This window comes from Crinia signifera, chromosome 6, assembly GCF_055691185.1.
Source record: "Crinia signifera chromosome 6, ASM5569118v1, whole genome shotgun sequence".
NCBI classification, from domain to species: Eukaryota; Metazoa; Chordata; class Amphibia; order Anura; family Myobatrachidae; genus Crinia; species Crinia signifera.
Window position 1 is genome coordinate 147,087,309 of NC_139222.1, and position 22,054 is coordinate 147,109,362.

General features: G+C 40.0%; 1 protein-coding gene across 2 annotated transcripts in view; it reads right to left on the reverse strand.

Moving 5' to 3' along the window:
* Positions 1-21,774, reverse strand: part of ETV4 (ETS variant transcription factor 4) — a 50,282-nt gene extending 28,508 nt beyond the window's left edge. The window contains exons 1-4 of one of the 2 annotated variants that reach the window (XM_083147574.1): positions 21,539-21,774; positions 20,666-20,758; positions 20,398-20,488; positions 19,646-19,693 (exon numbers count right to left, since the gene is read on the reverse strand). In XM_083147574.1, coding sequence (XP_083003700.1) covers positions 19,646-19,693; positions 20,398-20,488; positions 20,666-20,722 — 196 coding nt within the window. In that variant the 5' untranslated portion in view covers positions 20,723-20,758; positions 21,539-21,774. Of the gene's footprint in view, positions 1-19,645; positions 19,694-20,397; positions 20,489-20,665; positions 20,759-21,153; positions 21,258-21,538 lie in introns of those variants that run through there. The other variant, XM_083147575.1, reaches the window with a different exon arrangement.
* Positions 21,775-22,054: the final 280 nt, after the last annotated feature.

Below are 22,054 nucleotides of genomic sequence, written 5' to 3' on the forward strand. Positions count from 1 at the left end.
CATCGCGGGTACATTTATGGCCGGCCGCGACGCGACCGACGCGATTTCCATGTTTAACATGGGTTTCAATGGGAAATCGTGGGCATCGCGTCGGTCGCGTCGCGGCCAGACATAAATGTACCCGCGATCACCACGACGGGCGCCCAGATAGGAAACAAGTACCTAAATTTGTATGTGGTAGGAGATATTACATTTAGCCTGACATGTCATGTTGTGCTGTTATGACTACAAGTGATGGTCAGTGCAGTCCATCACCTAAATCCACCTGAAGCATTCATGAGAACTCCCTTTCTTTTCACATTAACCCCCTGATGCAGTTATCGGCAGACAAAAACACTGGGGTAACAGTTTAAAACCTCAAATACTGCTGCTCTGCAGGCAGGGGTGAACTAGCATATTTGTCCAACGTTATTTTGAGACTGAAGCTGGCAGTAATCTGTAGCTATGGAACTGTAAACTGATCTGCCAGTCTTCCTCATTTGTATAGCAATAAAACATGATCAAAGATATTTAATACAGGTCACAGAGTGCACCCATCGCACTCTACGGTGTATAATCTCTAAATTGATTATGCTGTTCCCAGGGGCAACACAGGTGGGAAAAACAAAGTATCATCACAGCATCACTGTCATGGATAAAAGACTACAGACAATACATTAGGGTCAACCCCAACTTAGCCAATTAGTGCCGCATCCCTCGCAATAAGCCCCAGAGGGTGAATCAAAGGCATATTTTACCATGTAGCTCTGGAGAAAATCTCCAGTAAATGCATCACCTGAGGTTTATTGCGCAAGGTAACCCACAGATTCTGGGTACCTATTGCAAAATCTATGGATTAACATGTGGTACCCAGGAGTTTGCCATGCGTAGAAAATGCAGAATAGTTGAATACGGGTGGGCATTACACCTGGTACTTACCCCGCAGGGTAAATACCACAGGTAGTTGAGCATTTGGGGGCTGGTCTACTGGAGTTGATGAGCAATGCACCTTTATCGTGAAGGAATATGAGGCCGATTCTGGATCCGAATAGGCGCCTGCCCCGATGACCAACATTTGTGCATGCGCATTTCTGCGTATGTGCAAAACCCGACTGCGAACAGCTGCAGGGAGTTTGCAGAGAAGAGGGAGGGATGGGGGTTGGTGGCAGCACTGAGAATGCCCAGCATTTTATGGCCATTCCCATGGGTACGTGGACAGGCTAATGCCTGCCGGGAGGTGCTGCAGAGGTCACATGACATTGGCCCTTATTCTGATTCGAGCGGTACGGCCCGCGTGCGGCCGTACCGCCGATGTTTTCCGTCTGCACATGCGCAGAGGTCAATCTGCGCATGTGCAGGCGAATTCGCCGCACATAACGTTACTACGCCGCAAAGGGGGCGTATAGGGGAGTGAGGGGCTTCATGCCCTCATTTCCTTATGTATACGCCCCGCGTTTCATGGGCGTTCCCATGCAAACGCGGGGCGTACGCATGGTAATGAGGGTATGACGCAACTCATGGGGGCGGAAAGCTGACGTCGCCGGATGTCAGCTTTCAGCCCCCATACAAGCTAACACACGGACGATTGTCCGTGTGGTCTCAGCTTGCGGGAGCTGCTGGGGCGTGCGGACCTGCCTTCGATGGTCGACGACCATCGAATGCAGGGGGCAGCTCCCACCATGGTGGAGGCGTACGCCTCCACCATTTTCGTGCGGATCGCCAGCCGTCCGTGTACGGACGGCCGTGGCGATCCGTAGTGTGGGCGGGGATTGGTTTGTGCGGCCAGAGCACCGTGTGCGGCTCTGGTCGCACCAACCAGAATAAGGGCCATTGTAACAATCACCCAAACAGCTATAGTGCATTAGTTGCCTTCACACCCGAGTATTATGTACAGTAATATATTACTGCATTCTCACGAATATATTTTCAGCACACAAAATGTCTGCCTCCACGGTGTATAGCAGGAACAGGTGCATGACAAAGACAACACATAAATTAAATTTGATTAAGTGCCAACAAAGTGTTTCAAGCGCTCGGCTTCCCAACATCCCAATTCTTCAGCTTAAGTAACTGCAGTGAGAGCGGTATAGGAGCAGAGTATTTTGTATCATGTTAAAAGAGATCATGTTGTATGGCCTGCTTCCAGCATGTAGCTTTTTTACTCCCAGTCACAAGTTATGGGGAAAAAATGTCTGCACGACTATGTGATTGATCAAGCTTAACCTAGTTTGTTATAAATCTTTGTTATTAATCTGGTTCGGAACATGGATGTAGGTTATTGCTTCCTAAAGTGGAAAAATTGCAAAGAGCAGTGCAAAGATCCAAGCTAAAATTAGCCACTCAGTTAATAGGTTAGATATTGCACTCTGACATTTGGGAAGGAAGTATTATTGTCTGCTGGTCATTGAGTAACACTAGTAGAAGACACAGCAGCACTAAACTGGCAGTGTTACTTCCGGTGCATTCCCAAATCCCATCCTCAGATATCAGGAACTATTTTAAGCTGGCACGTTGGCACAGTACTGGAAAGTGATATAGGAAGCAACAGATCTATACTAAGTGCAAGACAGGCTTTAAAAATGGTCAGGAGCCAGGTTTATATTACAATAATATAAAAAAATCCTATACTTTCCTGTATTTTGTCAAAAAGGTACAACAAGAACACTTCCATTTTATTCTTATGGCATATACTCATAAAGGTTTACCTACAAGCAATGGGTTGAAGAATCAGATCTAATTTCATGTAATATGTGCTTGAAATCAGATGTCAAACAAACTATAAAACAGCAAGATCCAAAAGCATATTTATGAATCAGAAATCCCTAAAAGTCTACACTAATGGCCAAATGTAGTAGGGTGTGAGAATCAGAAATCAAAAGAAATCTGGTAGAGTTAAAAGAAAAAAAAAACAATTACAGTACACGTCACTTTTTGAAGCGAAGAAACTATTGCACCCACTTCCCTCAAAGAATAATAAAAAAGAACGACAATCGCAAATCACAAATTAGTGGAGTTGCGTGTAATATAACTGGAGTCACAAAGTGATTTCCGCACTAGAAGGCCAGTTTAAATAATAATAATAAAAAAAAAACCTCAGTTTGTTATTTTTTTTTTGTTGTAATGGGAGTGACCCGTGGCTACTTCGGTGACTTCTATTTCTTAACCTTGATTTGTAAATAGGAAATGGAGTTTCCTGTATCTTTTCACATGGAAATTTAATGCATTTCCATTGTACCCTGACCTGTTCCACCCACTGTGTGCTTGCAGTCCGTTTGTCCCGGTTACAAAACAGGCGTAGATATGACCTGCAGGCATTTAACCCTGCATAACAGACACCTGTGATTGTAAAAAGGTTATTGAGACTCCTGTATTGCTTTCTCGGTCACTATATAAACAAAGACTATATAGAATAATGTGATGTGCTGAAGATATTCTGTGGAAAATATAAAAAGAATGGCAAAAAGAAAAATATCAAATATGAGGGTGTGTTATGGAATTGCCCAGTGCTTCCGAAAACAAACGTGTTAATGCAATAATCTGCAGACCTGCTTGGCGCACATTCCTCAATTCTACAGACAAAAACACTATTTGCCTACATACATTACAGAACAAATTAATATACAGTATATGTACAATGGCCCAATAAGCAAAACAACATGGTTCAGTGAAGTATTTTTACTCTACAAATCCTCTTCCTCCAATATACAGTTTAGTACCACATATTTTGGGAGCTAATCATAGCTGCTTTCAGTCACCAAAGATTAATATCATGTCCCTGGGGTTTTCTAATATGCTCCACCATGACACAATGGGAAAACAAGCAGATAAAGGTGAGTTTTTGCAGAATACGAGTATGTACCATTAAAATTTTATGCAATATAAATAGGTTTGAACATAGTAAGAGCGTTCCATAACACGCTGCTTATCTAGAGGTTTTGGGGGGTATGCAATGTGCCGCCGCTATTTCCGACGTGGGAAATGGAGGCGGCTCCCTATTCAATGCTGTCATTACTGACAGCATTGATGCGGGATCACGGCAGATCAGGCCCAACTTCCGAAGCTGTCGGGCCCGTTCTGCCGATAACGGCCGTGGATTGTCGTGATCCAGGCCGCTTTCACGGCCACAACCCCTTTGTGCCCATCGGCAGGTGGGACATTGAATCCCATCTGTCGTTATGCGGTCGATCTGACCACAAACGGGTCAGGATCACGGTTGTCGGCGGGGATCGACAGCCGTGATCCCAGATTCAGTGTTGCAAGTAAGGGGGTACGGCGTGGTACGGAGTACCTGTAAGAAATATGTTGCAGGTACGCAGTACCACTTACCCCTGATCCACTGTAATTTCTATTTTCATTTTAAGTCTAAATATAATGCATCCGCAGCCCGCCCACCCAGCGTTATGATTGGTGCTGTATGCAGCTACCGGCTACTGCTGATTTAGCCTGTCACACTGACAGGCATCAGCAGCGCCGACAGCATGAAGAGCAGGCTCCACTATTGTAAGCACAAGCTGCCTGGCTCTCCCCCAAGCAAGAGCCAACCCACCCCCAGTCATTCCCTGTTTCTCATTCCCTGTCTCCTGTGTCCATGCCTCTATTGTCATTTATTCACTCCTCTAGCTTTGTGTGACCACGCCCCCTGATGACACATGACCATGCCCATTTTTGGTGGAAGCTATCAGTACCACCAAGAAAAAAATGCCCAGATTGCATACTCCCCTTAGTCTTACAATGTAATTTATCATGTATTTGACCTACAGGCTCCTTCACACCAACACTATAATTATGTTTAACACAAGTCTAGTGGTTTAATTGTTAGATACATGTGAAACAGGAGAGATGTTACGGTGACAATGTACTGTAGCACCTGGTTTTCTGCACAAATGAGAGTGTCTCTAGGATATGGGCTAAAGAACTAGCATTAAAAGTGATTCATAGTCTTGGTATGGAAAGCAGCTAAGAAATCAAGTGAGGTTGTTATTGGGCTTGATATAGTGCTGAAACAAGGTGGGAGGGTAGTACTGATCAACAAGCTTCTAAACCAATAGAACTACGGCTCTTAAAGTGTGAATTACTGGCACCTAGCTTCCCACTGCACAATGTGTAGCCAGACTGGCTCCTAAATTCTACATCATGTTGCCCATGACAGGGCTGAGGTTTTTAACAGTAGGTAGAAGGAGGAGAGCAGACTGGGTGGGCCAAAGAGTTTGAGAGGTTTTTTTTTTTATGTGCTGCTAAAATGAAAACCATGCCTTCAAGGCCCTCATTACTCCGCTCAAATCCCATAAAATGCAAAAATCGCATAATATGAAAAAAGGTAAAGAAATTTTTTATTAGCTAAAAGATCCCAAGATACTAGCGTCTTTTTTGGTCCAGGCCATAAAAATACATAGGAATAAAAAATAAAAAAAAAATAAAAACAGAAAACAATCTCTCCCTCCATTAAACAAACACACTAAAATATCAATCCGAAAAGGTAAAAATCAAATACATTTAGTTTCTGACGCAATCAAGTAATAAGCTTTGAAGAGTTCAAAGTGGCCTTGAGGATGACAAAAAGGAATAATGTTAATTTGAGGTGCTGTAATGTTATAAATAAATGGATGAAAGTATATATAACAAAAAAAACCATGAAGTATACAAATCTGGTTTAGTTAAACAAAAAAAAAAACAGAAGTACATTGGTAAGTGTAGAGTACATTTAATTTTGATGCCATTTCACAATGTATATCTATAGGTTTTATGGTTCAGAAATAAAGCTGGGACAATTATGGGGACTTTATGTTACTGTTTGATACAGTTGGGATAGGGGTACAGGTACGTTCATCAGGGAAAATTGGCAAAGTTTACTTTCATCAGTAAGAGCCATACTGTTCATTAAAAAGGGAAGTCATCATACAATAGTTTGCTAATTTTATCTACAGAAGATTGGTACACATAGTTTAAGATATTTTCTGTGCCTATAGTTAAATGTGTACGCACTATATAGTTTATGATGCAGGCTCTTGCAGGTCGTTATAGACCCCCTCTGTCATCTGTATATGCCAAAAAATCCTGACTAGGGATACTCTAAATCAGAAATGCGGTAAAACCCCCATTATCAGGGTTTATGGCGCATTTCTGTATGCTCTATTGCCCCTCCACAGTGTCAGTGCTGCAGAGGGAATCGCCAGCAGCCTATGGACTTCTTACCGCATCGTTGTGTGAGGGGGATCACGGATACTTCCCAACATGCCCCGCGACTGTCACTCTGCGCACACGCAGATGGACTCCCGGGTCTCAGACCCAGAAGTCCAGTGCCGCAGCCGCATCGCAAGAGCTTGTGCTAATAATCGCATATGTTTGAGCATATGCGATTATTAAGAATGCGAAGCCCGGCGATATATGTTAAAACATCCCGCCCTAGATCATCAACGACAGCATGCTCATGGATGTAGCCACTAAACTATATTGTTTGATTTGTATGCGCTTTATTGTTTGTCAGGGAGAACAGCCAGTTCAAGGGAAATCATTGACGAGATTGCGTTGTTTGCGGGGTCACCTAATGTATATCCAGATTAAAATATATTGTAAAAGTAGGGATTAATCCACAAATGACTGAACATATAAACCTTTCATTACTACGTAGGGAGGGTGTCCTATTAGTAATGCATGTACATCAAAGTTGTAAAAAGGATATAGGGAGAAGTTCCTCATAACACTTGATAAATTCTAGCTAAAATCTGTTTGGTTGCTATGGGCAACATCTCCTCTTGAAAAAGGTTTGTTACTACACATTTCCCATTTAGCACATGTATTCATACTGCTTTGTATATAAGTGTAGGAAAGTGGACTGCGTAAAAGTATATATCTCTCTCTGAGGTTCTAATGCATGCTAGAGACTTATTCGAACAATGTCACCATGTCAAAAGCATATGGTTGAAAGTTATGATTTAAAAACGAAAAGATACACCACACGAAATGCAAACACTAGACATCAGCCAGCAATCACCAGCATAAATATGGTGCGCATAATATCAGATTACAATGATGCTTTATCATCAGAAAGCACTGGCAATCTTGTAAGGATCAATGGGGACATGATTGATGAGTATTATGGGGCTATTTCAGCCCATTTTCGAAGCGATATGACTAGATTGCTTAGAAAATGACCCACATCGCTCTGTGTGTAGGGGCCATAGCGATAACGATATGTGGCATAGCTATCGCCGGGCGATTAAGATCCTGTATGCAGGATAAATCTAGTTAGATCGCCAGTTAGGGCCAGCGTTCGCAAACACTGGCCCTGACAGATCGCTCAGCACACATCGCTGTGCAATCTTGCTGAGCGATCTGAGTAATCTACATTGCTCAGATCACTCAGCACAGTCATCCCTTGTGTAGGCCCCATTACTGTCAAATACTGCACAAAACCAGGTTGTAGGAAAAACAGAGACTACCTAAGAGTGGATCCCTATTACATGTAAAAACAAAGAGAAGAGAAAAAAGTAGCGCTAAAACCAATGAGGAGTTGAAAATTAAAAACAACATTTACTAATTAATAATACATACAATGACACAATAACATATATTAAAAAACAAGTGTATAACGCTTTCAGAAAGCCACTGTAATAGTGAATCAAATTGGGATCCGCTCCTATTATTTACGGCCAAGATGGAGAGGAGGACCAGTTCAGATCACAAGAGTTGGTGCATTTTCCATATGGATTTGAAGTTATTAAAGTCTGGTCCATTCTGCCAAGATCCCTGTGTCGGGAAAGACCGCATTGTATAGGCTCCATCCGCTATTTCCCGGAAATTAGATCTAAAGATGGCCGGTATGCTGTAATAGCAACACACATCATTAAAATAATTCTGAGAGTGTTAAATGGGTGGGAAACCACAACATGAATAGAGACAGGCTACTGAACGCAAGTTTGACTTCAGCACATCCTTTTTTTCAAGCTTCAAGTCAGTTCTAGCTAGTCTTATAAACTCAACTTTATGAATAGCTAGAAGCTGGCCTCGCATGGCATAATATATTAGCAGAGTACCAAAACACCCATTGGGGAGGCCATTCACGATAATCCAGATTCCTGCTCTATTCTGCCACTACAGCCACATGAAATATTTCAGAGAGCCCATAAAGTCGCAGGGAAAGAATCACAGATCATGTGCACACTGAGCCAGGGGTGAACAGAAAGTTGTTTAACATCCTTTAAAACTCTTTTCCAAATTGTCTTTTTCCATAAGCAAAAGCCAGAAATCCTTTTACTATTAACTACAGCTTAATGTGTCCTGTTTTTCATAAATGCTGATGTTGGACTTGATTTTTTAACAAGTAGAACTGTATAAACAAGGCAAACCTGCCCAAAGAACTTCCATTACCCTGATGTTTCCAAATAGGAAACAGAGAAATAAATGTCTGCTAAGGTCCTCAGAAGCATATTAAAAAGAAAGCACCTGCAGTGCTGTCATTGCACACTGGAAAGGCTGTCAGACCTTGGTGGTACAGAAGACCCAAAACATTAATCCATGGATTGGCAACAAGGCTTGGTCCCTGTAGAGTTCAAAAACTTGTGTCCTTGGCTGTAATAATCACAACATATGTGCAATAACTTACAGTGATTTAAGTTACAATATTTAGCATGACATTGAACCAATTAATACTAGTGAATTAGGACAAAAAAACTGAAATATGTTCTGGTCATAACAAGTCCTTTAAAGGCCCACCTTTCAATCTAGGGATTCAGAGGAAGATGTATTAAGCCCCGTAAAGTGACACAGTGGAAGGTGACCATGCACCAGCCAATCAACTCCTAACTGACTTTTTTTAAACATAGGTGGTTGGCTGGTGCGTTATTACCTTCCACTTTATAACCCCTTTATCACTTGACCAGGCTGAATATATCCACCGCTCAGCTATCTCGATTGTTAGGAGACAGTTAACCAATGCCACAAAAATGTGTCAGTCTACTGATAAACATCTCCCCTGAAAATATTCTGCTGGCAACAAGATTTTACACAACTAGACATTTTATCCACCAATACTTAGAAGACTTTTAAATTGTGCTAAACTAAAATATTTAATTTGATTAGACTTTGAAAACCATAAGATTTTTTACACAATGCACATGACTAATTTATATATAAACTTGTGGGCACAGGAGCATAACCCGTTGATACGAGATTAAATCCTAACATGTAGGGTTTTCTTGTTTTGTTTTTTTGGTGTGGAAATGATAGTTAAATTGTCAATAGGTTCCTAAAAAGTTTTTGGACTTTCCAATCTCTGTAGTGGGACAGATGACATTACATTTGAAAAAAAAAATACCCTGTTTAGAGGCAGAATGATGCAATCTGAGTAACCAAGTCTGCCTGTGCCAAGGCATAATTACATAAAATCAGGACTCAAAATATGAAGCTAAGGCTGCTGCCAAGTATAACCACAAACATGAATGCATTTCCAATTTAGATCAACTTAGAAAAATACAACCAAAAAGGAAAACAAAGTAAAAATACTCTAGCTATTTCTTTACAGTTTCTTATATAGCGCATCAGATTCCGTTGAATAATAGTAGACCGTGATAAAACAAACTGGGTAACAACAGACAGACTTGGAGGTTAGAGGGCCCTGCTGCAAGCTTACAATCTATAGGGATATAGAAGGGAAAAACAAGGACAGGCATCAGTAATAGCATAGCTTGTATGTCCAGAAGGGAAACTATATAATACATAAGTGCCTCAGAGGGTTATGCATATGGAACTTAAATATGATAGGCTTGCCTGAAAAGGTGAGTTTTCAGGGAACACTTGAAAGTTTGGAGGCTAGTAGAGAGTCTTATTGTGCGTGGAAGGGCATTCCATAGGGTGGAAGCAGCCCGATGAAAGCCCTGTAATAGTGAATGGGAGCTAGTGATCTGTGCAGAAGAGAGACACAGATCTTGTGCAGAGTGCAGTGATCAAGATGGGAGATATTTTGTGATAAGTAAAGACATTTATGCTGGTGCAGTATGGTTAATCGCTTTATATGCAAGTAGAAGTGTTTTATATTGAATGTGGTAAGATACAGGCAACCAATGGAGGAACTGGCAGAGTGGATCAGCAGACAATGAGCGTCTTGCTAGGAAGATCAGCCTAGTAGTAGCATTTAGAATGGATTGCAGTGGCGAGAGTCTGATCTTGGGAAGACCAGTTAGGAGACTATTGCAATAATCAATGCGGGATATAATGAGTGCATGGAGAGGAGATTTAGTAGTGTCTTGTGTGAGATACAGTCGTTTGTTTTTTAGATGCATGTAACATGATTTGGAGACAGATTGAATGTGGGGAAGAAAGGACAGTTCAGAGTCGAGGATGACCCTTAAGCAACAAGCTTGTGGGGTAGGGTAGATTGTCGAGTTGTCAACAGCGATGGAGATATCAGGATAAATAGCTATATATATTTATTTACTCATTCACCATGTCAGATGATTTTCAGCAGAGGTCACACATACAGGACAGGTCACGAGATGCCACGACTCTCTTTGTGACTATAATAGCAGTGTTGTGTAGCCATGATATTCCAAATGTCATGAATGGACCAGTATGGCAGAGGAAATCACTTACTGCACGTACCAGTCATTTCCCTAATGCAAGATACACCCAGCAATCTCCAATGTGCATCTAACCTTAACCATAATATGGTGACATTCACAGTAATACAGTATAAGTATAAATAAATAATAAATAAGCTATGCCCCCCCCCCCCCCCCCCCCCCCAAAAAAAAATATATAAAAAATGTGTATGTGGCAAGTTGGGGTAACAAAATGAGTAAATCACTGCAATCTTGATTTGTTTATTCCAAATTTTGCAAAAATATTATCAAACATATAATAAGATTTATAAAAAATGCAGATACATGATTGTCACTTTGTGACACTCTGCACAAATCTCCGTCATGCATGCTGCAATTCTTATGGACAAATGGCAACGTTAGACAGCCTTTGGACCCAAAACATGCAGCCAATATCGAAAAACCTTTGACTGCAATCATTGTTGGGGTAAAGTAATCCTTTTTTAATCTGGCAACCAGATAGAGTTAGGCTAAACATCAGGCATTGCCTAAAGTATTTTTATATAATATAAGAGTGATGAGCACTAATATCATTCGAAATGATTTTATATTTCCAAAGCAACTTAAACCATTTCTAAATAAAATAAAATAAATAATCCACTTTGTCTAGCAAAGTTTATTGCAAACTGCCACCTGTAATCTACTGTAGCTGAAATGAAAAAGGCACTGACCAAATGTTATAAACAAAAATACTTTTACTTTTGGCCAAATCAGCCAATGATCACCTTCAGTTCTAACAATGGGGGGAGGCTGTGCTAAGGAAGTAAGGTTGGGTAAGCACAATTATTTGCACTTCAAAGAGTGTGTCACTTGTGGACCCAAGAAGTGAGTCTGCTATTGTCCCTTCATCACCTAGCGCTTCCTGTTTTCTGCAGCTTAAGACCTCCACTACAGTCCTAAGGGTTTGCTCAAGCTCCTATGCAGGCCAAAGACCAACCAAATGGCTTGGAGACCGCACATCAAAGGACTGTGGAGCATAATACGTGATAGTATATAATCATAGGACAGCTACTTTAAATGTTACTACATAATATACAGTCTGCAGGCATTTACATCAGGCACTTGCTGAAACCAAAATGATCTGTTAAAGAACAAAATAACTACAATACAGTATGAACCTATTTGTTGATAAAACATGAACAATGTAAGGGGATTAGATATAGTTCAGAGACCATTTCCTACACATCAGGTATTAATGTCAAACAAAAAGCATACACATCCTAGTGACATGGGATGAATTAGTACATGACAGTGTAAAAGGCTAACTAATGAACTAATGAAGCCCCTTGCGGGCTTCTTGCACTCTTCACAGGATCTATTCTCCCTCTACGAGGGTCGCGGACCTGAAAAGAGGGAGAATAGCCACTTTCACTAGGGCTCCCAACTCTCGGCATTTAAACAGTCAGGATTCTGATGTCGGAGTACTGGCCGTCGGAATCACAACTGTCAAGATGTCATCAGGCAACCAAACACAACACGCCATATTTAAATCAAGCTAAGGTAGTAAATACTAAGTAAAACAGATTAGGCATACTGCATTAAATCTCTAGCTGGTACACCAACAGTTTGACTGTCTCTAAATAGTAAATGTAAATATCATGTATTAACCCTTTCAAGTCCAAAGTCTAGTCCAGCTCAACAGCCCTAGCGCTAGTAACAGATCCAATGGGGAGTCACTTTAAAATAAGAACATTAAAATCATTCAAAATTCAAGGTAAACCATTTTTGAATAAAAATGACAATTCATTTAAACCAGACTGTTTGAATTGCAAAATAAATAAAAAAATAAATAAAAAGGGGACTGCAAAAGGTTAAATGGGTTTTATATTTTGATTAATATGTTACCTCGGTGGAGGCCCCGAAACCCCATCATTTACTGTATATAGCATGATGCACTTGCTTATAGCCATGATCCCTGCTTGTCACAGCAGGAAAGACTCATTGCAGCACTGTCAATCTAAGTTTGCTGCTGAATGGAGGAGCTGCTGCGCTAACCAATTAGACAGGCAGCGCTACCATCATCATCATCATCTTATATTTATATAGCACCACAGGGAATAACAGTAATTGACAATATATACATGTGACAAGATCCTCCTATACTGTATGAATAAAATTGTAGGGGTCCCAGTGGAGGTGCCCCAACCAAAGTAAAAAGCAGAAGAGAGGCACCTTACTAGTTAGACATTGTTCTGAAAGTAGTAGACCATGGGTCCCAGCATGCCGTGCCACAGTTTTGCTATAAGGGAGTGTTAAAACTGTGGTAAGGCATTCTGGGATTTGTAGTTTCACAACATCTGGAGGACCACCGTTTGAAGACCCATGTAGTAGACTATACATTTATATATATATAGGTTTCAATATTATCAGTAGCTCGGGTAATTATGGCCTGTGGATTTTGTTGTTCTTTCAAATAAATATAAAATCACATGTATTCCTGAGTGACACAAAATACTATTCTAGCAATAAATATTTGGTCACAAATCCTGAAATATACATAACTATTAGTAGATAAGTTATACCCACATATTGGTCATGCAACATGTAACAAATACTTCTGCTAAAAGATATAGCTTCCAAAGATGGTAAAGTCCTGCAGAGCAATATAATAATAATAATAATACATGAACACAATCCATTATATATGTACCATGCAAGATAATGGGCAAATCCACATGAGTCAAATGTGTGGATATCAAAATATTGCTGGCTACATGGTTTAACACTACTAGTAGACAAATCCGGACGGCAGCCTGTTCTTGTGCAGTTCACCTTGATCTTCAGCCTGTCGCTATACATGTACCTGATAGAAGTCAGTATCCCGGCAATATCATAACCTGTATCACGTGCCTCGTCTGTCAGCAAGGGTAATGCAGATCTCAGAGCTGATAAGACCAATCTTAAACCAACATCACAATCACTGACGCTGCCACTTCCCATATCTCTGAATACACTTGTAAATTAAGATTTTCTGAACTGGAACTTCAAAGGCTCCAATTAAACAACAAATATACAAAACTATGGGAGACCCTGGAATACTTAACAAGAGGTGTTACATGTGAGCGCTTTCTGTGACTGACCGCCTCATGTACAACCATTAATAATGCAGCTTACAGAGGCCACAATGCACCACTACAATCAAGATCATTTAGGCCATGCTCATTTGACCTGCAGATGACATTACAGATAAAAGCTAAATTATTTAGGGAACCAAATTTCAAAAGTGATGTTAAAAACACAAAACCTTTCACGGAGAAACCCTCTCTTAAAAGAAGTCGCTGAATTTCCAAAGGAGACAATCTACATGCACTATTCAAGGTTCTATTTGTGGAAGTCTCTACGGTATAATGTATACATTACCACACTTATCACCACACTGAACTAGCACCTTAAGTTTCAGTTGAATTGCCCAGAGTCTTACATTGTGCTTTAATATTATATCCATCTAAAGCAAGCTTCAGTCATTGTGAAACTGCAAGTCCCACTATGGAAGGTCAGTCAGAGGCTGTAAGGGCATTGCTGGACATGCAATACCGCAACAGTCGAGAGCCTTGTGTTGCCTTTCAACTGTGTGTAATGATGCAGGTTATCCGCTGCTTTGCTAAAGGGTTACAAAGCTAGTAAACTGCATTCATTATAAATGTAAAGTGCAAGACAAGGGTTCATTTTTTTTCTATCCCTGGGTGTTGTTAACCAGCTTCACTCAGGCGCCTTTGGGGGAATATGATGGATTCTGTATAATAATACGAGCTAGTCTTAATACCTCAATGACCAAATACTTGCAAAACCATCTAAGTTTAGTTGTGTTTACGATCAGATTGTTAAAATAAGGAAATAAAAGATGTAGAAAGTGATAGCATAGTACCAAACCGAAGCAAAAAGAGAACACCTAATACCTGTAGTTCCATATTTCCATAATTATATAACAATGTTTACAAACATAATGAGTTTGTGATAAATAATTCAACATCTAATTGCTAAGAGTTGACACACCGAGACCTGAAGTTTGCACTTCTCTTAAGAACAAAGTAATTAGAATATTGACAATATGTTAAAATGACTGCTTTTGTAATTAACCTCACTATAGACACAAACTGTAATCTCACTATTAACACAACTTTGTACACTAAATAAACAGATCTTAATAGCAGTCATACACAGCAATGTCACTACAGAGGAAAAAAACAGGATCTAGTCAATCAGGTAGCAAGGAATGGCTATTACTATTCTAGTAAATAGCTATTACTATTGCAATGTAGTAAATATGTTGATGAAGATTTTAGCAACACCTTTAAAAAAATATTCGACAACAAAAAAAGCCATTCAACATATGGAGACCACCACAAAAAATAATGCTAAAAAAAACCAAAAAACCAAAAAAAACTTTAATTGTACTCAGTTTCCTTGTTCTAATTGGGTAGTTACGGATACAAATACTTTTAAAAGCTTACAATTGAAATCAATTAAGTTAGCCAGTTAAATGTATCAATTGAACTTGCATCCACACAATGACATACTTCTAATGTTCATCTATATAAACATATGCTATGGCAAAAAGTGACATATCAAACGCAACAGATCATACAAAACATTAAAAAAAAAAAAAACCTACCGGTGATATCAAACCAGATGGAAACAGGGGCTCTTAGTGATTTTGTTATGCCGATATTAAAGAGCATGGCGTCGGTTACATCAGAACTGGTAAAAACAGCAGTCCTTTGAGGAAGACGGAGGAGGCTTATGTCCCAGTGTTCAGGGACTTGTAGTGCCAACCACTAATAGTTAGCTTATCCATCCTTACATGTAGTGCATAGAGAGACTGGCATGCTCACCTGCATTAAAAGCGTCAGTCCATTGTCTGATTGTATAATAACCCAGCGACAGTATGTAAACCCTGACATACCACTTATCCAATTGTTTTAAAGCAAAACTCATTAGACCTGAATGTTCATTAGTCTCTTAACCTCTTCATGGATTTGAGAGACCAAACGCTCCAACTCTGTGCAAGTCATTATGAGCTACAGAGAGAGAGATGGTTATTGCTGTGGAAGGACATTGAGTACTAATGCATAAATTCAGGTCTTCAGAGGACTGGACAAATACCAAAATCTCGAAGTCAACATAGCTCCCCCTCCCCGGCTCCTGATTTTTGGCCCTTTATAAGTTATACTCCCTTCCCCTAGATCCTATATTTTTATATTTGATTGACAATCTCGCATTTTTGATCGGTTCATTTAACCAGACTGGGGCTATAGACTAGAATCACATTTTGGCATCTTCTTTGAAAGCTTAAAATGTAACTCCTATGATATTGTAAGTACAAAAAAAATTACTGCATTTTCACCAACACTTTTCTAAGACTTTCTCGGCTAGTAGATACATAGAAATCCCTAACTTTAAAGATGTTTCAACACCATAATAGTGTTCATTCTAGCACCCGCTATATTTGAAAAGCCATGCAGTTCCTCTTCCCTGCCTGGGGTGTCGCTGTCTGCTGTAGAGGTTCTAGCACAGTGTGGTCTGTATATCAGCACTGATATGCCAGCCAGACCTGTGCTAGAAACACCACAGCAGACAGCGACACCCCAGGCAGGGAAGATGAACTGCATGGCTTTTCAAATATAGCGGGTGCTAGAATGAACACTACATAAGAATTGTATCAGAATGTGATTAAGCGCATGCTACATACACATTCATGCAGTACTGGATAGACAGGGCAGCTAACAAGGTGATCACCATGGTGCCCCCACACATAGCTACATCATATAGATGTATGTATGTATGTATGTATGTATGTATGTATGTATGTGTGTGTATGTGTGTGTATGTGTGTGTATGTGTGTGTGTGGGGGGTAGGGTGGCACTGTGTCATATGTTAACTGGGGTTAATCTGTGGCAGCATGTAAACTTGGAGCACAAAAGTGTTTTTATTATGTTTGTGGTGCTGGGAGTATTTACACATTATACTTTTAATAACATTGTCAGTGTACCATATTGATAAATGTACTGGTAGTGTCTCCCACAAGTTTGATGCCCTGGGGCCCACGTCAACCTTAATTCGGACCAGCAATCGTGAGAGCCATTGCAAAGCCTGAACCAAGGGTACCTATCCACATATGTAAATAGTTCATAGAAAATGGATATGCTTAGTTTCCAGAACACAAAATATATGTCCAAAGGCCTGGATTGGCAAACCAAACTTAATAGTACTTCCTGTCTGGCAAATACATGCAAAAGCACATTGAAGAAAAAAAAAAAAAACACATCTCTTGAAAACCTTAACACACAGTCACAAATCCATTAAGGTTTACTCACGAAGGGCCAAAAGGAATACTGTATGTTTTTGAAAGTGCAGAGTCTTAGGAATGTTATCAGTCCGACTTAAAATGGCGATGCTTATTAAGGCAAAACCAACCTACTTTTGCTTTAGTGAACATTACAGCTACAAATCGGGCTGCTATCTTTTCCAGAATCTCAGAACTTTCAAAAACTAGCCACCTATTACATTTGGCACAAAAAGGTCTTATATCAGGTCTACAAATCCAACATTAATTTAAGCCAACCAGATACTATGATACGTTATACAGTACACACATTTTTATTTTAAATGACATATTCCACTGTCATTAGTCAGTGATTGACATCAACTGTATTTCCACTACTAAGTTACAGCACAAAATCACCTCTCTTGTGCTAAATATATCGGGAAAAAGGGAAACCCCCTACATTTCAAAAACAAACTGTGATGTATTAAAAGTATGCCCACTATTTACAAAATTGTCATATTGTTGACTGAACCTATTTGCAATATCCTGGTTTCAGCACAGATGTTTAAATAACCAAGGTATTCATGTCACCTGTGCTTAAGCATGGATATCACAAAAACCTGGAAGGTGTGTGCCTTGAGCACAGAGGTTGGAAATGCCTGGTGTAGTATTTGCTATTCTACTGGAACAGCAATGCACCCATCATAGTTTTTACCCTGTCTATAACAAAGACAGGTTTTATGTGGGATTGGACAGCTCATTAACAACCAGGGACCTTGTTTACATTCGAGAACAATGGCTGAGAATATTGTCTCAATGACTGAAAAACACTGATCAACACCAGATAGAGCAGTGATTTTCAACCTTTTTACCTTGCGGCACACTTAATAAGACTTTAAAATTGCCAAGGCACACCCTAAGATCCCCACAGGGTAAAACACATTGGCCACCACAAGAAAAAAAAAAAAAACTATTGGCCCCCACATTAAAAAACAATCACACTGGTCCTCACAGGTAACAAATGAAATACATTGGCCCTTTACATGAAAAGAAGAGACCAGTAAAGTAAATAACATTTGAACTGGTGGTGGCTGTAAATGGGTTTGGGCATCTCTAGATGTGGGGGCACACTTGAGAACAGCTCAAGGCACACTAGTGTGCCACAGCACACTGGTTGAAAAACACTGAGATAGAGGAAGAGCAAGAGGAAAAAAACTCAAATGCATGAAAATAAATGTGCAGTTTGAGATGCACTTACTGGACTTTCAATATTTTCTTACACGAAAATACAAATTACATGCAAATTCTTAGGTCGTACATGTAACAGTTATCAAAAAAATAAAATATAAACAAGACATGTTTCCACTTTATAATGAAATGTACGGTGTGGTGTACATGTACACAGTTCATGATTGTCTCCAAGTAACACCATAAATATAGAAACTATTTTCTATATGCAAAGCACCACTCTTCCAAATTCTCAAACATTTTTAACCAAACCCTACTCCCAATAACAGAGAGAAAAGAAAACAGAAAATCCACCCGTCCCTAATACAAGTTAAATGTACAGTACAGTATATAAAAACAGGTAAATATGCTGCCATTGACCAAAACATTAAAGGGCCAATATTCTCTGTAAAGGATGCAATATGCCAAAGTGAAACCTCCAGTATTATTACGCATGCAAGATTACTCCTTCTTAAAGCAATACAAATATATTCCAATGTGACCAAGGTACAAGCTATAGATGGATTTACTCCACAATTCTGTACACATGAACCCTTGAGGTCATTTCCTGTGTTAATGTACACCATATGCTACTGCCTAATTGTCATCATAAGCGTATCAAAAATAAAAAATGTACAGAATTGAAACAGTGTAGAAGATATTTAATCATAAGCATTAAAAAACAACCAACCATATAAAAACATTAATAAATGCACATTATAAAAAATAAAAAAAAATGGACTGTAAGCAAATTAACCACCCCTGGCCACTTATAAGATTTGACAGGCACATGGAAAGGGTAGAAGCAGCTGCAAAAATCCAGAATATGGTAGCCATTTTACATCCTGCTGATCTCAGAAACATATTTAAGAAGTTGGAACTAGGTGTTCTAAATTTAAATTGACAGCAGGGACTGCACATCGGCTGGGAAAATAAAGCAAATCAATCCTGCAACAGTTTTGGATTGTCAGCTCTTGTGAGCAATCTCTCTCCAATTAGATTCTTCAGTCTCACTAAAAGTGCAGCAATACAACACAGGTTGGGTCTATTTGAATAAAAAAAAAAATTAAAAACGCCTTATAGAGTGCACCCAAAAAAATAAGTTCAAAATATTTTCTGTCACTTGCTATGTAGGCGGCGAGTCATTTATATTCCTGTCAAATTAGCATTAGGAGTAATATATGATCAGGAAAGGATATAAAAGCAAGCAGCTTTACAAAGACCACGCAATGAATATTAAAACTCAGGATTAACTCTTGCACAACCACCAGCTTTGAAAACACTAGGCTGATACAGAACAGAAAAAACACACTACAGAAACAACATAAAAAACACATCACTTTGAACAGGGGGTTATGGGGGGTGTGGAACGGGCCAACAGCCAGATCCTATTCATAAGCAAATAACAGCACAATTGTTTTATTCATAATCCTGAAGTTAAACAAGTCCCAAAACGTTGGCAGAAAAGAAAATATCATTCATCTGTGGAACAGGCTAAAATAAATACAGGGGGAAGAGAGAAATACAGATGGTCTAGCCATAGAGGTGGTATAAAATAATGAAAAGTTAAAAACTTACCTTCTGTTAACCAGGCTTCCTGGAATTGGCTTAAATCTTGGAAGAGATCTGGAATAAGCCAAGTTGTGTGAATTTAGACTAGAGCATAGTTTTCATCAAATGTTAGCATTATAATGCAGACACTCCCTAACACAGTGTTTGCTTTCATTTGCTACTGTCCCTAGGAATGTTTAATGCTCAGAGATCTGCTAACCTCCACCCTTATCTACATATAAAAAGATATGTACCTCTTCTGCAGCTAGTATTAGAGAAAACACAAATCAGCCAAAAGACTTTTTGGCAAAGATGTACATAAATCTGTTAGAAGAATCCTAATAGTGGACAAGGCCTGAAATATAAGACAATGATGATTCCCATAGGAGTAGGGGGATATATTGTATATAAGAATCTCTCTGCAGAATTGCCTGTGATACAAGAATCCACACAAGCCATACTATATATGAATCATCAAACCTGGATACATTCTCTAAAAAGTGTCTTAAGTAGTAGCATTCATCTATGTTGTATCCAAGATAGATTTAGATTCATTTCAGAGGCATTAAAAATGACATGGCAAGTAACTTGGGAAATCATCATGAATGACATGAACAAAACAGCACTTAATAGTTCATGGTTCATTATCAAAAGATGCAAAAATAACTAAAATGTTTACTTATTCACAATAATTCTATAACAATAGGTTTCTGCTGACATGCAAATATTTATCTACTTTGTGCTCCAGGCAGAAGACAAAAGGTGCATGTTGACGTTACCTTCAGATTCTTGGGGAGGGAGATCTGTATCCATTAATTTTCTCTTGCTAGTCATACAATATCGGTCTGCATCTCCATGCCCTTGAGAATTCTATCCAAAAGAAGATTGTGAACATCACATGAAAATATATCTGTAGGTGTATGAGACACAACATGAGGTTGTGTAATTTGTCCTAAGTATTCAAGATAATCCTGAAAACATTACAAAAAAAGTTGTTGCGGAGACAACTCAGAATCGGCAGCAGGAGAAAACCACAAGAAGACTCACATTTGTCAGAGTGTAAGGCACTTGCTGATCCAGATAACCTCTCATCCTATGGTCCATTTGTTAACTGTGTGTTGTCATGGAGGACTCTGCAGTCTGCAAGGACAGGATGGAGGAGGGGTAGAGAGGGGAATGAATGGAGAGCACAAACATGCATACATAATGAGACCCATTCACAAAAATGCACACTGTAGGGGGAGGGGGAGCAGAAGAGAGTGGGGTGTCTAGTCCAGAAAAGCTGGGGCCAATTAACCATGGGTTTAAACCAATAGAACAGAGGCAAGATCACAAACACCACACACACACATTCCCCAGCTGAAGTATCACAAGTTCTGTAAAATCGCTGTAGTGCAATGGTTCCCCTAGTTTCTTTCTAGCGAAAGTTTCTAGCTCTATGATTGCTAGAGCTAAGGAACTACTACTGCGAATGCTGCAACAAGGTATAGTTTTACCAAAATAAAAGAAATGCTGCTAAATCGTTTTGATTATACCCCAACGTTTCTTGCTTCTAGAGAGCTGTTATTTTCTAGGCTGTGTGCACAAAACATATGGCTGCAAGTCGCGCACCCCCCACTTCCTCCTCCCACCGTAGGGTAACCGCAGCCACGGTGCTTTAGCAGAAGGGCACTAGAATCCAGGGAACAAAACCTCACGCTGCTTGCAGCTGAAAGCGCCACCGGATTGGATCTTTAGCTGCCATTGCCACACAATGAGGGTAAACCACATTAAAAAGTGAGATTCATACAGGATAAAGGTACCGGGACCTTACAATGCTTGTTTATTTTCAAGGGCGTATTCAGCGTGAGTACCCGTTCACAAAGAAAAAACACACAAGATCAGGGAATAAGTTTATATAAACAGCCCCAGATCCCTCACCTTGATTTTCTAGGTGCTGCAGAAAGGTCTCAGTGTCTGTGATTTGCAGCAGGAGTGGAATCACCAGAGGGGAGGGAATGGAGCCCTGCAGCCCCAGATTTAAAGTGCTGATTTGAAAGGACTTGTTTTTCTCGCTGCTCAGACAGTTGTTTGCCCAGGGGAGCCAGCGATTGGTGAGTTTCCTCTTTCATGCTCTCAAATTTCCCCTTCTCTCTCTTTTGTTTCATTGAGTTTTTTGTGAATGAAAGCCAGCCTGAGACTTGTCAGCCAATGACGGGGCTCGCCTTATGCTCCGCCCAGCCAATAGAAAGAGGGGAGGGTCCGGCAGCCAATCAGGGGCGGGGCTGGCCCGAGTTCCATTGAGAACTCTGGCACTCATTCATAAATCGGAGAGGGAGAACAGAACGAGCTTCATTCATGGAGGAGAGGAGGAGGAGGAGGAGAGGGGGGAGCTGGGAGCGGGACAGGCAGGAATCCATGCAAAGCATGTACACATACACAGTACACCGCTTACAT